Source organism: Babylonia areolata, chromosome 8 (assembly GCF_041734735.1).
Source record: "Babylonia areolata isolate BAREFJ2019XMU chromosome 8, ASM4173473v1, whole genome shotgun sequence".
In the NCBI taxonomy this organism is placed as follows: Eukaryota; Metazoa; Mollusca; class Gastropoda; order Neogastropoda; family Buccinidae; genus Babylonia; species Babylonia areolata.
The window spans coordinates 6,689,253-6,704,199 of NC_134883.1; the positions used below are offsets into that span (position 1 = coordinate 6,689,253).

The window sequence follows — 14,947 nt, forward strand, 5'->3', positions numbered from 1 at the left end:
GCTAACCCTGACCGTGCATCTCCAACCATCACTCTCTGCGGCTTGTTTCTCAAAAGAAACACATAACCCATTCAAGTACTGACCTCAGTGGCCACTTCACACCATACGCTTGGCCTGATCTTGGAGATGAGTCTGCAGTGAGGGACTACAGGCTATCGCCGGAAGGCTTTTTGAAAGTCCATATAGATTACGTCCGGCCAAAGAACTCCCATCGTTCCGTCTTCGTCCATAACATCGTGAAGCTGTATAATAGGGTCAGCACTGACGGCGGTTGCTACTGAAAGAAGAAAAAAAGGTTATAAAAAATGTCAGTTTTGTTTCTGATTTTTTTTTAATTTGTGCTGTTGCTTCAGTTCAGCTTCATTTGATATTTTTGACTGAACAAATATGCACCCCTTTTGCTTTAGAACTTTGCCGGCAGTAAATGCCAATATAATCAGTGTTTAAAAAAAAGAAAAAAGAAAAGAAAGAACTTAAGAAGAAGAAGTGAAGTGAGAAAAGACATACCCCAACTTTGGTCTGAACATTTTATTTTCAAGAAACAACTTGAAGACACAATATACAGCGTTCAATAAAGAAAAGGGAAAATCTTGAGCAACAACAAACCTGACTGAGCTTATGTCATAAACAATCAACAAACGCCGCAATGGCGAAAGCATGATACACACTGACATACGGTCAGTTTTCAATCCTGTGATTCTCTCTCTCTCTCTCTCTCTCTCTCTCTCACACACACACACACACACACACACACACACACACACACACACGCGCGCGCGCGCGCGCGCGCGCGCGCGCGGCCGGCACACCGCACCCACACACACAATGAATGTGAACACTAACTGTTTCTTTCGAGTCATTTACGGCAAAACTGATCTGCAGTTCCAAATGTTTCCATTAGAAACGTTTATATGACAATCAATTTGTGTTTGAAATAGTTCAGAGTTTAATTAGGAGCCCCATTGGGTCTTTGTTGCAGTTCAGTTCTACTGGTTGAATGGTTAATTGTTTTACCGTTTTGTTTAGTATTCTTTTTTATGCTGATTGAGGAGAGAGGAACAGGGAAAGTATATAGTGATGACTAAAGGCATGGGTGGGATGGGAAAGGTGATGGATTTTCGTCAAAAATCACAATTGTGGATTGACATTAAACTAAAGAAAAAATACATAAGCGCACGCGATGCACACCGACTCACGCAACATATTTATGTTTCCATGGAAACAGTAGAACGCTATCAGTACGTGATGCCACGGGAATACCAGCGAGCGAGGGGCGTAAAAAAAGAAAAGAAAAGAAAAAAGAAAAAGAAAAAAAAAGAGACGAACTCCATCGAATGGCATCTAGCTGGTCTATTGAGAGAGCTGACTGAGTCGTCATGAGACAGACAGATCAAAACACAGCCCCCTTTCTTCTATTTTCTTCTTTCCTTACAGTTACAGTTAGTACGAAGTCAAGGACGGCCTGAAAGGGGTAGACGCGGAAGGCGTTGGCACCTCCACGAACTTGCCACACAGACATACAAGCGGGACGATCTCTACATTGACGGAAACGATGTGTAGTGTTGTCATGAAAGAGAAAAACCTCTTCTTTGGTGATTTTGCTGTCATTGGATATAGGAATGTAACTGAGGATATACCGTCTAAGGTTTGTGCCAACACGGTCTCCGCGACTGCAATGTAAATTTGATCAGCAACTTTCATTTCAACACAGCAGTCGCACGTGACAGTGTGTGCCAGCATTGTCTTTGGTAAGTGCGTTGGCCCTGAACTATCGTCGCCGTGGAATTGAAAACAAGCGCCGGTAAATTAGACAGACAGATAGATCTGCAGCTTTCGTCGCAACAACATAGCGGTTCAATGTGACAGTGTGTTCCAGCACTCTTCTGCATTTGTTTTTGTGTGTTGGCCTTGAACTCTTGTCGCGGGAGAGGCGCAGACATTGCCGGTCCGCGAATTCAGATTCGAGCTGGTAAGTTGACAATCAAAATTGTATGCAGTGTTGAGTTGGGGCTAGCTTTCTGCTGAAGCATGGACACTTTTCACATCAGGCAGTGACTGACTCTGTCGGTGTGTAGTGTTGTAGCCTGTGTGGTGTGTCTTTGAACAAAGAGAAAAAAAAAGCCAGATAAGGCAGAATTCACAGAGCATGACCTGAAGCCGGAACACTATCGGCGTGTATCGCGCATAAAAAACACCTGTGAAACAACAGACTGAAAACGTGACTTGCGTTTTCACTATTCATGGGGCTTAAGTAATAGTCAAAGCCGAAGGCCGGAGACAGCTGGGGTGGACATAGCATATAGACGTTTACATCACAACTACCAGTTTTACCAGCTGTTCAGAACGGATCCATTTCAGAGTTAATTAACACTGATGAGTTTGTGTGCTATATATGTCATCTGTAGTAGTAGTGGTGGTGGTAGTTGTAGTAGTAGTATAGGGACTGGCGAGTCATCTGCCTAGACCTCTCGGCTTTTTTTATGTCCCAATCTAATCTTCATCTTCACTTCTTTCATTTCATTTTATTTGTTTATTTTCTTCTTTTGTTTGTTGTTGTTGGGCGGGATACACAAGTGCACTTCTGCAAGAAACTTTGTTTTCATTCTTCATAATCAAATTTTTTTTCTTTTAAGATGGTGTTGGTGTCAAGGAGATTTTTTAACGTGTTAGTATTTTGTGTAAGTTTAACTTTGGTTTTTTGCCATTTCAGATCACTAGACCTTTTTCCCCCTTGGCCATTCTTTCCTTTTTTTCAGTCAACAGTTCTTGGAATTTCTGTCTGACTTTCAGTGTCAAGTCATTATTTATGTATACTCTCTTCTTGGGGTCACTGATTTCTTAGTTTGTGTGAACTGCTTTTTTCATTATCTCTTTCTTATTTTCTGATGTCACGGTCACTTTTATTAGTTTTAACAATCTGGGTCTTTAATCTATTTCCCCCTATTTTACCCAGTCTGATAGGGTTTGTGAGCTCTTCCGGCCTTGTCTATTGTCACCTGACATTTGTCCATGATCTTCATGATTTCCTTCATATCATCTTCTTACCTTTCTTCTGCAGTCGGCTTGCTACTTTCAGTCAAATTCACTGTCACTACGTTGTTCTTCCTTTTTTCTTTTTCCTCCCCTTCTTTAAGAGCTTCTGTGACGGGCGCAATAGCCGAGTGGTTAAAGCGTTGGACTGTCAGTCTGAGGGTCCCGGATTCGAATCACAGTGACGGCGCCTGGTGGGTAAAGGGTGGAGATTTTTCCGATCTCCCAGGTCAACATATGTGCAGACCTGCTAGTGCCTGAACCCCCTTTGTGTGTATATGCAAGCAGAAGATCAAATACGCACGTTAAAGATCCTGTAATCCATGTCAGCGTTCGGTGGGTTATGGAAACAAGAACATACCCAGCATGCACACCCCCGAAAACGGAGTATGGCTGCCTACATGGCGGGGTAAAAACGGTCATACACGTAAAAGCCCACTCGTGTGCATACGAGTGAACGCAGAAGAAGAAGAGATTCTGTCAGCTTTCTGTCTACAATTTCTTCAATCTTCAGTTCCTGCTTCCCTCCCTCAATTTCTCTTTCTTTTGCTTCCAATCTCTGGCAGAACATGTCCCTCATTTTGTCAAGTTTGGACTCTAGTCTGGTCTGCCCTTCTCTCCTGTCTGCTGTACAGGGTTCGCAGACCCATTGCAGACTCTTCTTTTCTGTCAGTTGCCTGAAAAGATCAGGCTTGATTTTAGCACACGTTTGGTGGACCCACTCCTTGCCATTAAAGCACTCTATAGATGGCGTCGCCTCTTTGCCATCCATACAGGGTTCATCACAAATTAGGCACTGCCATGTGTGTGTGTGTGTGTGTGTGTGTGTGCACGCGTGCATGCACATGTGTGTATGTGAATTCACGAGTGTGCTGTGCATTTATGTTTATCTGTGTGTGCATGCATGTACAAATGAGAAAACCAGGGCAGTGATTCACACACTGCAGTTACACAGTTGGAAGTATCAGGCCTGAATTATCACATTTAATTGTCTCACTGATGTAGGTTGAATTGAAAATAAAATGGAGTTATTTAATCCCAAAAAGGATTGGAGTTCATCAGCAACTACATCAGTATTTGACACTATCTTGCACAGATTTTTTTTATGCAGAACATATTTGTTTAGTATGATTGAACCTAACCATTATCATTTGGAAGTAAGGACAGTATAATTATAAAACAAACAACAAAACAAAAACAAAAAATCAACAAAAAACAAAACAAGACAGAAAGACAGAAAGAAGAAAAAAAAAAAACAAGAAAAAAGTGCATTATTATCTAAACCCACATACACACACATATAGTATGCCATTTCTCACATGTATGTACGCACAATTTCACACATTCTCTCTCTCTCTCCCTCCCTCCCCCCCTCTCTCTCTCATTCATGTGTATGCATGTATGGACACGGGGGAGGAAAAAAAAGCAGCACTCAAAACATAAACATTTCATATGATGCAGACATTCTGGGGTCTATTCACAAGGGGTATTTTATGCTTAAAAATGTGTGATTTAAACATGTTAGAAAGAAGTATAATGTATGTAAAACTGATTTTTATTCCATGTGCAGCTATTCCCTAAAGGATCTGGGTAACATTTTAGATATACTGTTTGTGGATAGAATAAGTGTCTTCTTTTACACTTATTACAGGCTCAGACTGCTTGCACTCAGGCCAAAATTTATTTATACTGTATACATCTGTTTGTGTGGTTATCAAATCAGTTACAAACACTAGCTGCATTTTTTCTGTAATCCTATCAACGTCCAGATTTCAATTTGTCTCCACAAATCATGAGGACTGTTTAGAAAATAGTAGGGAGCTTGGGGACAAACAGCACACATGTACACACACACACACACACACACACACACACACACACACACACACACACACACACACACACACACACACACACAGAGACACACAAACACACACACATGTTCATGTTCATCTGCAGCAAAAGCTGTCATTAATAGCATTTACTTCATTGTGATGCAGAAATATAACGTTCTCATGATCTCTTGATGGTTTACTGCCATGTTACAAGTGTGTGTGTGTGTGTGTGTGTGTGTGTGTGTGAGTGCTGGCTTTTGTTGTCATTCTTAACCACCTCCTGTATTAGAACCTGATTTTTGTTCCTCACACGCTTTCCTCAGAGTGATAGTATGTATTATAATTATCATGATATTTTATAATCAGGATAATAGTATGGTATAATTCTTTAAAGCGTGTGTGGGATTTGCACAGTCTCATTTTCGCTTGTTTTGTTTGCCTGTTTTCAGAGAATTGAAAATGACGCTCCCAAGCACGGCCACAAAAACGGCGATGCTCTTATTCATCAGCTGCTGGGTGGTACAAAACAGCAGTGGCATGGCGTTTGATCGTAACGGCCAGCAGAATGGCTTCATCTCCGTCCTAAAGAACAAAGCAATGGACCTGTGGCACAGCATGCAAGGTGGTTTGGTCAGCTTCATGTCTGTCCAGGAGCCAGAAGGAGAGGCGTTGGCAGACTTGCCCAATCTGCCCACCCTGGCTGGTCAGCTGGGTCTCAACTCCCTTGTGGCCGACGTGGTGAAGGCTGGCCTCACAGATGCCCTGTCTGTCAAAGGTTGGTTGGTTTGGATGAGTTGATTATTGTGATATTGATATATATATACATGCTGCATGTGCTTTTTTTTATGTATAAATTGTGTGTGTGTGTGTGTTGTGCATGTGTGTGTTTGTATGATGTGTGTGTGTGTGTGTGTGCATATACGTGCATGAAAATGTGCTTGTGCTTTTGCTTGAATCATGTGCCGAGGTTATTTGTCATTGCATCATTTGTTCCTGTAAAGAACACGTGGTTGTTGGTTTTCTTGCTGCACGGCAATCTGTGCTATCTCAGCGGTATTACACCAATGCCACTTATCCACATATCACAATACACAACTATTTTTGGTTCATTTTCCTTACATCCCAGGGGTCCACAGGGAATTATCAGTTCAGGGTCATGATCACTCACTCACTCACTCACTCATTCCCTCGACCGCTGGGGTCGTTGGGGGGACATGAGGAAGATGTCATAGCTCGCCACGCCGTTCTGTTGGCAGCTGTCGTGAGGAGATCTGGCATCGTCATTTTGGTCCATTCCTTAACATTGTCAGACCAGCTCTTTCTCTGCAGCCCCCGTCTGTGCCCTCCTTCTACAGTCCCTTGCAGGATGGTATTGGAGAGGGTGTTATGTCGTATGACGTGACCAAACCATGCCATCTTCCGTCGTTTGACAGTCGCCAGCAGTGGTTCTTGGGGCCCATCAAGGTTGCTGACCAGGTTCCGCACATAGTCATTAGTCTTGTGCTCCTTGTAGGAGATGTGTAGTAGTCTCCTCAAGCACTTGGTTTCGAATGCTTGGATTCTTCTTTTTGTTTCTGTCATGATGGGAACATTGATTAATCCAAGGGGACCCTTTACTCCTGCTGAGTTATTTCAGTGTCGCTCACTCATGATATCATCAGATGCCATGTGTTTAGAGAGTGAATTTTGGATATGTTTCGTTTGAAGATATATTTTCAGGATGAGCTTAAGTCCATTTTTATTCAACCCGAAAACACTCACATGCAGACACAGGTGAGCGCAACATATGCTTGCACTCATGATTTTTCCAGCACTACACAACATACGATCATTCAGAGCATTGTTTTCAAAGTTTACCTGTTACCAAGATTGAAGTATTCATATTATACTTTTAAAAGATCACTTGATGATATATATTTATTCTCTGGGCCCTGCCGACCTATGCCAAGCTCTAGGCAGTGGATATAATTCACTCCCTGGATGGACGTAAAACTAAAAGGCTGTGGGACCTTCAAACATTTTCTTTCGTTCTTTCTTTTGCGTTCGACAGCTACGCAGTCAGGGTCGAAGTCCGAGGGGTGCCACGAACTTGGACGTCCGGCGAAGATTGGCTACCGTCCCCCAAAGCTTGGTGTTGAGGTCAGCACCCCCAGGCCAGGACTGCTGCCGCATCTTCTCATACAGGGGGCAGTCTTGGAGAATATGGAATGGGGTCTGGTCAGCCTGGCCGCAGTCACATAGGGATGTGGATAGGGATGTGGCTGCCACTCCAATCCTCTTCAGGTGTGATCGGAGGCCGCAGTGTCCTGTGAGAAGGCGGTAGATGGTAGTCTGATGTCTCCTCTCCAGTGTCCTGATGGGATCCTGGTGTGCCTGGTAGCCTCCGTTCAGGGTGACCCAGCCTCTTCTGAATCTGCTGCAGGGGAGAGTTTTTGCTTCCTCATACGTGGCAGGAGCGGTTGGCTGTGTGAGCTGGCTTCCTTCCTTAGCGAGGTGGTCTGCACGCTCGTTGCCTGGGAGGCCTACATGTGCAGGCACCCACTGGAGGGTCGTTGGGGCTGTTTGAGTAAGGGTTGCGAGGGAAGCCTTAAGGGACTGGATCAGTGGACCAGGATCAGGGGAGTCAAGGGCCTGGAGTGTGGACATGGAGTCAGTGAAGATGGAGATGCTGCCAAGGGGCTCCTTCAAACATCAACCTTGTTCTCTGTTACAGGTCCACGGACACTTTTGGGCCCCACGGATGTTGCTTTCGCTACTGTCCCAGACTGGCTGAAAACGGCACTGGAAAACGGTACGATCCTGACGCAGGTGCTCAGGTTCCATGTTCTGAAGGACAAACTGCTCTTTGCTGATATCACAGATGAGCTCACTGCTAAAACATTGCAGGGCATAGCAGTCCGATTCAACATCTATCCAAACAATGTGGTAAGGCTGATTTTTGTTCATTTTAAAATAAAACAAGTTTACAGATTTTCTGATATAATGATTTCCATTGATGATTATTATTGCCGTTATTTTGTATGTGTGTTGTTGTTTTCCTTTTGTTTGAGTAGTAAAAGTCCAGTTTTGAACATGACTTAAGGTGAAAAACCAGGGCACATTTCCTGCAGATTTGAGAATCATTCTATATAAAAGGAATTTTCAAGGAATAACAGATCCCTTGTTGAGTGACAAGGCAAGGCAAGGTAAGGTCCCTTCAACCCTCACCATTTACTGTGGTGGAAAAAGACCTGAAATGGCCTCAAAAGCACTTTTTGTTTCTGCTCTTGATTTACAGTTTGAATGTTCCACGACATCTTTGAGTTCTTAATGGGCAGTTGATGGAATGATTTTAGAGCATTCATCTTCAAAAACAAACGTAAGTTATAGAAGGAATTTCACAACATGAAATCGAAAGTTGAACTTACTTCTGTATTTTGATGGGTTCACACCATCTTCCTTATCAAAAATGTTACAGGAAAGTTTGGGCTTCTGATTGTGAAATTCCTTCTACATTCAGAATCAGAAAACTGAAACCAATAAACAAATAAGGTCTATAAAAAAAAAATAGATGTCCTTTTTTTCCATCATGAGTTGAAAGAGATTCGACGGGCACAATAGCCGAATGGTTAAAGCGTTGGACTTTCAATCTGAGGGTCCCGGGTTCGAATCACGGTGACGGTGCCTGGTGGGTAAAGGGTGGAGATTTTTACGATCTCCCAGATCAACATATGTGCAGACCTGCCAGTGCCTGAACCCCCTTCGTGTGTATGTGCAAGCAGAAGATCAGATAAGCACGTTAAAGATCCTGTAATCCATGTCAGCGTGCGGTGGGTTATGGAAACAAGAACATACCCTGCATGCACACCCCCGAAAACGGAGTATGGCTGCCTACATAGCGGGTTAAAAAAGGTCATACACGTAAAAGCCCACTCGCATATATACGAGTGAAAATGGGAGTTGCAGCCCACAACGCAGAAGAAGAAGAAAGAGATTCCCCCCCCCCCTTCTCCCTGAATGTATGAGCCTCATTCAGTGCACAAGGGATACAGATTATTGCTGCAGTGTAAAATGGGTCTTCTTTGACCCAGGATTGTTACCAAGGAAAACAGAATGTGATACATATGGTAGGGTTAACTGATTCACTGACAAACTGACTCATTGAATTATTGCCTGTTAGTGATTCCTGCCTCTCCTGCTGTCGTTGCAGTATGACTTACAGATTTAGAATACTATTAACAGAAATTTAGAAACTGCATTTCAGATTATGATTAAAAAAGGTGTTTATTAACTTCATCAGTAAGTGGAGATGAGAGGGGTTGGGGGCTTTCTGTGTGTGTGTGTGTGTGTGTGTGTGTGTTGATAGATGTATACATTCTTGTATTATAACTTGTCACATCACATTGTATCATATCAGATCGTACTTCCTTACTTTATGTTGCATAACCTAACTTACATCAAACAGAATAGCTTAGTCTTTTGTGAAGGACTTTGACTCTCAAGCTAGGAGGCAGGATTGCACTGGCTCTTAGTGCTGCAGCCTTGGGGGCTAGTTGGCTTTTGGGAATTGCCTCAGCGCCAACTGTCCTAAAACCCTCTTGGCCGAGAGATGGGGACGTAGCTTGGGCAAAAAACTCTCCACTATAATCAAATTCTAGCCCAGATAGTTTGGGCAGCAGTTGCTTCCTCTGCTGTTCTGATGGTCATAGTCGGACACGACTGATAAACAGCAGTAGATGTACACATAAACACCCATAAGCAGTGGAGTGGTGGCCTAGAGGTAACGCGTCCGCCTAGGAAGCAAGAGAATCTGAGGGCGCTGGTTCGAATCACGGCTCAGCCGCCGATATTTTCTCCCCCTCCATTAGACCTTGAGTGGTAGTCTGGATGCTAGTCATTCGGATGAGACGATAAACCGAGGTCCCGTGTGCAGAACCCACGGCAACAAAAGGGTTGTTCCTGGCAAAATTCTGTAGAAAAATCCACTTCGACAGGAAAAACAAATAAAACTGCACGCAGGAAAAAAAAAAAGAAGAAAAAAGGGTGGCGCTGCAGTGTAGCGACGCGCTCTCCCTGGGGAGAGCAGCCCGAATTTCACACAGAGAAATCTGTTGTGATAAAAAGGAATACAAATACAAATACAAGCATGCAAGCATAAAGGCGTTAGTTATTGTGCAGTCTTTTGTCCACGCTCCAGGTGACAGCCCAGTGTGCACAGCTTGACGAGGTGAGCGTGGACAAGATGGCCTCCAACGGGGTGCTGCATGAACTGAAGCAGGTGATGAAGCCTCCACCAGGCAACATGGTGCAGGTGGTGTCCGCTTGTCCTGTCTTCAAAACCCTCGTCACTGCTGTGGAGACTGCCGGCCTCACCACAGTTCTCAGTGGTGAGCCAGGGTAGTGCGTCTTTTTTTAATTATTTTTTTTATACTGTTTTTTGTGGGTTTTTTGTGTGTTTTTTAAAAATTTTTAAATTTTTTAAATAATATAATTGATTTGTTCTTGGTTTTTTGTTGTTGTTGTTTAATAATGTATAGGTAGCTGCTTTCCTGCTCTGCCAAAGACAGTGAATGAATGGATTTACTTGATTTCTATAGGGCATGTAACATTTTTCCATACTTTGGTTGTGTGTTCACAGTGCCACACACACACACACACACACACACTCACAAACACACAGAGACAAAAACAAGAAGAATCAATCAAATGCCTGTACATCAGACAACACATAGACACAGACACACACAGGCACACAGACACACAGACACATACACACACAGCAGACATGAAAACACCTGCACAGTCTGCAATGCTTGTCGCTGGTACTACCAACTCCATGTTGACCCCTTCAGCCAGCCCAGATCAAAGAGTGAAATAAAAAAAAAGTTTAAAAAAAGGTAATTTAACCCTTTGAGCCCTGACCACCGCTTTACCGGTGGTGGGGAGGGGTGGCATAATGCCTGGCCACCGGTTGAGCGGTGCGTAAACACTTGTGTCGTGTTTTACTATTGGTTGACTTATATTGAAGAGCCAATCAGAAAAACCGTAATATTCTGACGTCAGCGAATGTAGTACCAACATTGCCGTGCCTTTTCACTGTGTTTTGTGCATGTGCTTTGGATAAAAAAAGATCGATTTCTACCCTGACACGCCTCCTTTGATCAACTGATTCTGCATGCTCTGATTCATTTTCAACATCACTATCTGTAGCAAAATCATCTAATTCGAATTCCACCTCACTATCAGAGTAATCATTGTCATACTCTACTTCCGCTAAATCATCAAACATATCAATTACTTGCTGCGTTGTGTACAGTTGTTTTCTCGCACGTTTTGTCCCTGATTTCTGCCCTGACGGGCCAGGTTGAGACTCTGCACGCTTCAAGTGTTTACGCACCGCTCAACCGGTGGCTGGGCATTATGTCATTTTTCTCTGCCACCGGTAAAGCGGTGGTCAGGGCTCAAAGGGTTTAATACCAATTATTTGCAAATTTTGGCTCAGGAGCTCAGGCAGAAGGGTTAAAATTGCTGAGGAACTCAGGGCTCAAAAGGTTGAGGCATGGTAGAGAGAAGGGTCTGTTGGGGTGTTGTTATTGTTGTGAAATGTTTGGATGCTGATACTGTAACACTCTGCAGTCACAGGTGTGGTCTTCAAGCAGGAGGTAAAGTAAACCCTTAGTATTGAAACTGATACCAATACTGATATCAGTACTGGAAGTGTTGTCCACATATTACTGCAGGGTAAAGAAGTGCACCAGATCTTTTATTATACATTTCTTATTTGCTTATTACAGTGGGTTTTATTTTTTATATATATATATAAGCTTAACATCAGTATCTGAAAGGATCACCCAGCACTGTAGTCTTGTTTGCAAGCTCATCAGAGATAATCTTCTTTAGAGATGTGTGTGCGATGGTGTGCATGTGCACATATACGCTCCAATTTCCACTCCCTGTTTGTGTTGCTTGCAGGTGAAGGGCCCTTCACACTGTTTGCCCCGACAGATTCAGCGTTTAAGAAGCTGGATCCTCAGACGCTGAACGTGCTGATGAAGAACAAGACTGCCCTCACTGGTTAGTAACAGCGTGTTGGAACAGGGCTTGCTTACTCATAACCACAGCATTGATTTTGTCACCAAGTGTACATAGTGCATTACTGCTCCTTCGGTTTGCCCTGTGGCTGCGACATGTTTCGTGAGGTTTCATTCTTTGTCTGCACAACCTTAGTTAGCAACCACACAGTTTCAGTTTCAGTTTCAGTAGCTCAAGGAGGCATCACTGCGTTCGGACAAATCCATATACGCTACACCACATCTGCCAAGCAGATGCCTGACCAGCAGCGTAACCCAATGCGCTTAGTCAGGCCTTGAGAAAAAAAAAAAAAAAAAAAAAATAAGGGGTGAATAAATAATAGATAAATACATAAAAAAAATAACTACTACCACTACTAATATTATGTATAAGGCGCAAAAACTTGATGAAGTCAACTATAAGCGTACATAAATAAATAAATAAATAAATATAATATAAAAAGTAGTAATAATAATAATAATAAATAAATAAATAAATAAATAAAAAAGACAACAATGATGATAAATAAGCAAATAAATGTAAAACATGGAGACACACATTCACACATATACCCACATATCCACCAAACATGCATAAGAAAGAAATAAAGAATACTACATTAGAAATAAAAAGTATTGATAAATAAGTAGTTGCGTCTTTTTTTCTTTCTTTCTTTCTTTTTTTTTTTTTTTTTTTTTGTGAGGATGGCAACGGAACTATCTTTTTTTTTTTTCCATTTTTTTTTTTTCATTTCCGTTGTTTTCGGGGTGGGTTTTTTTTTTTTCTATTCGTTTTTTATGTATTAATTCATTTATTCTTTTCTTTTCTTTTTTTTTTTTCTCCATTCGCAACATCCAGCTTTTTCCCATCAGTCAGGAAACAAATCGTCAGCGCTGTGAATATATTTTTCTTTAAAAAAAACGATAGTGCTTAATTATGATTACAAAAGTGTCATACAGAGAGAGTGGGAGTGGTTGTAAGATAGCTAAACTAATGATACCAGTGGAACTATAACTTGTTTGCTGTTCGTTCATTTTGATGTTGTCTCACCGATGATTTGTCCTATGATACCATAAACACTCAATACCACGATGGCCTTTTTGTCAAGCTTGTGTTTCTTTATTTGTATTTTATCTTGTTGAGTTAATTTGTTTAATCTAAACACTATGTGACACAACATCAGTTTTATCTGATTTCTTTAAGCAAAATGAAAACAAGTTTGTGGAATTTGTTGAAATATTTGGCAATAAGGACAATAAGATTTTATTATGAAAAACAGGGGAAAGGGACTTTGTTAGATAAAGAACATAATTTTACAAAATATAGGAGTTTGAGAAATGAGTTTGAAAAAAAAGAAGAAGAAAACTTAAGCAATAAAAGCAATCTGACAAAACCAAATAGGCAACAAGAAAGAAAAAATCAGATAGTTTTGTCATGTCCATGAATAGTGAGATTACCATTTGTATATGCAGCAGATATGAGAAGCTGCACATTGTGTGTGTGTGTGTGTGTGTGTTGGAGCTCATGTACGTTTATATGTATTTGACTGTGCTTTCATATCTGTGAAACTGCATGTTTGGTGCATATCTGTTATGCATGTGTGGGTGTATGTGTGAATGTGTGTCTTCATGTTTTACATTTATTTGCTTATTTATCATCATTGTTGTCTTATTTATTTATTATTATTATTATTGCTACTACCTTTTTCTATATTATAATTATATTTATTTATTTATGTGAGCTTATCTATTATTTATTCACCTTTTTAAAAATTTATTTTTATTTTTTTTTATTTTTTAATTTTTTAAATTTTTTTTCTCAAGGCCTGACTAAGCGCGTTGGGTTACGCTGCTGGTCAGGCATCTGCTTGGCAGATGTGGTGTAGCGTATATGGTTTTGTCCGAACGCAGTGACGCCTCCTTGAGCTACTGAAACTGAAACTGAAACTGCACATCGACCCCCAAATAAATGATGGAATGCACAGAGAAACAGGTGGGGAAGAAAGAGTGAACGACCGTGTTTGTGATGCCTACAGATGTAGTGGAGTACCACGTCAGCAGGAAGACCTATTGCAGTGTTGGCCTGGTGTCCTTGAGCAGCCTCCAGATGTTGAACGGTGAAGAAGTCAACGTCACCACTGATGCAGGTCTGTTTGTCTAAGGGTTACCTCATTACTTGCAAAAATGTTGGCTGTTTATTCTCTACCAGACAAAACCTCTGAAGCTGACAAACTAATCGTGTACGCATGGTGGCTCTACCCTTTTGTGTGTGTGTTTTTTGACTCACTTGTGTAAACAAAGTGAGTCTATGTTTTAACCCGGTGTTCGGTTGTCTGTGTGTGTGTGTGTGTGTCCGTGTGTCTGTGTGTCCGTGGTAAACTTTAACATTGACATTTTCTCTGCAAACACTTTGTCAGTTGACACCAAATTTGGCATAAAAATAGGAAAAATTCAGTTCTTTCCAGTCATCTTGTTTAAAACAATATTGCACCTCTGGGATGGGCACAAAAAAAATAAAAAAAAGAAGCCTAATTATATGCAAACTGCATTTACTGTTATATATATATTTTTTGTATTCTCTAAACTTGGCACTTTGACCTCTTATTCTGACACAGCAACAAGAGGAGTCATTATTATCATTTTTTGTTCAAACAGGAACTTCTTTTGCTAAGCATGGAATTTTTTATTTTATTTTGCAAACGTTTTGGTGCAGATAATAAAAAAAGGGAAATTACTCTGTAATTAATGCTAGGGGACTTAATTTATCACAAGTGAGTCTTGAAGGCCTTGCCTCTCTTGTTTTTTTTTTTGTATTGTTTTAAGATATAAATAGATAGATAACACAAGCAATTGTGAATTCTGATGCTTCAGTAACTGAGCCGAGCCTTCACACAATGAGGCCTTGCCTCTCTTGTTAAAAACTTTTTTCACACCTTTTTTTTAAAAAAAATTTTTATTTTTTTATTTTTTTACACTTTTGCCCTCTGAAGTCAGCACAGTTTGATCAGCACAAGTGCCAATGAAATGGTGTTG

The 14,947-nt window shown here is 41.4% G+C and overlaps 1 protein-coding gene across 1 annotated transcript in view; it reads left to right on the forward strand.

Annotated features, from left to right (window-relative positions):
- The first annotated feature begins 1,475 nt into the window (after nt 1–1,475).
- The window catches only part of LOC143284492 (transforming growth factor-beta-induced protein ig-h3-like), a 19,938-nt gene continuing 6,466 nt past the window's right edge, over nt 1,476–14,947 (forward strand). Inside the window, exons 1-6 of the mRNA XM_076591179.1 lie at nt 1,476–1,969; nt 5,315–5,640; nt 7,579–7,790; nt 10,042–10,231; nt 11,817–11,918; nt 13,951–14,061. Coding sequence (XP_076447294.1) covers nt 5,325–5,640; nt 7,579–7,790; nt 10,042–10,231; nt 11,817–11,918; nt 13,951–14,061 — 931 coding nt within the window. The 5' untranslated portion in view covers nt 1,476–1,969; nt 5,315–5,324. The remainder of the gene's footprint in view (nt 1,970–5,314; nt 5,641–7,578; nt 7,791–10,041; nt 10,232–11,816; nt 11,919–13,950; nt 14,062–14,947) is intronic.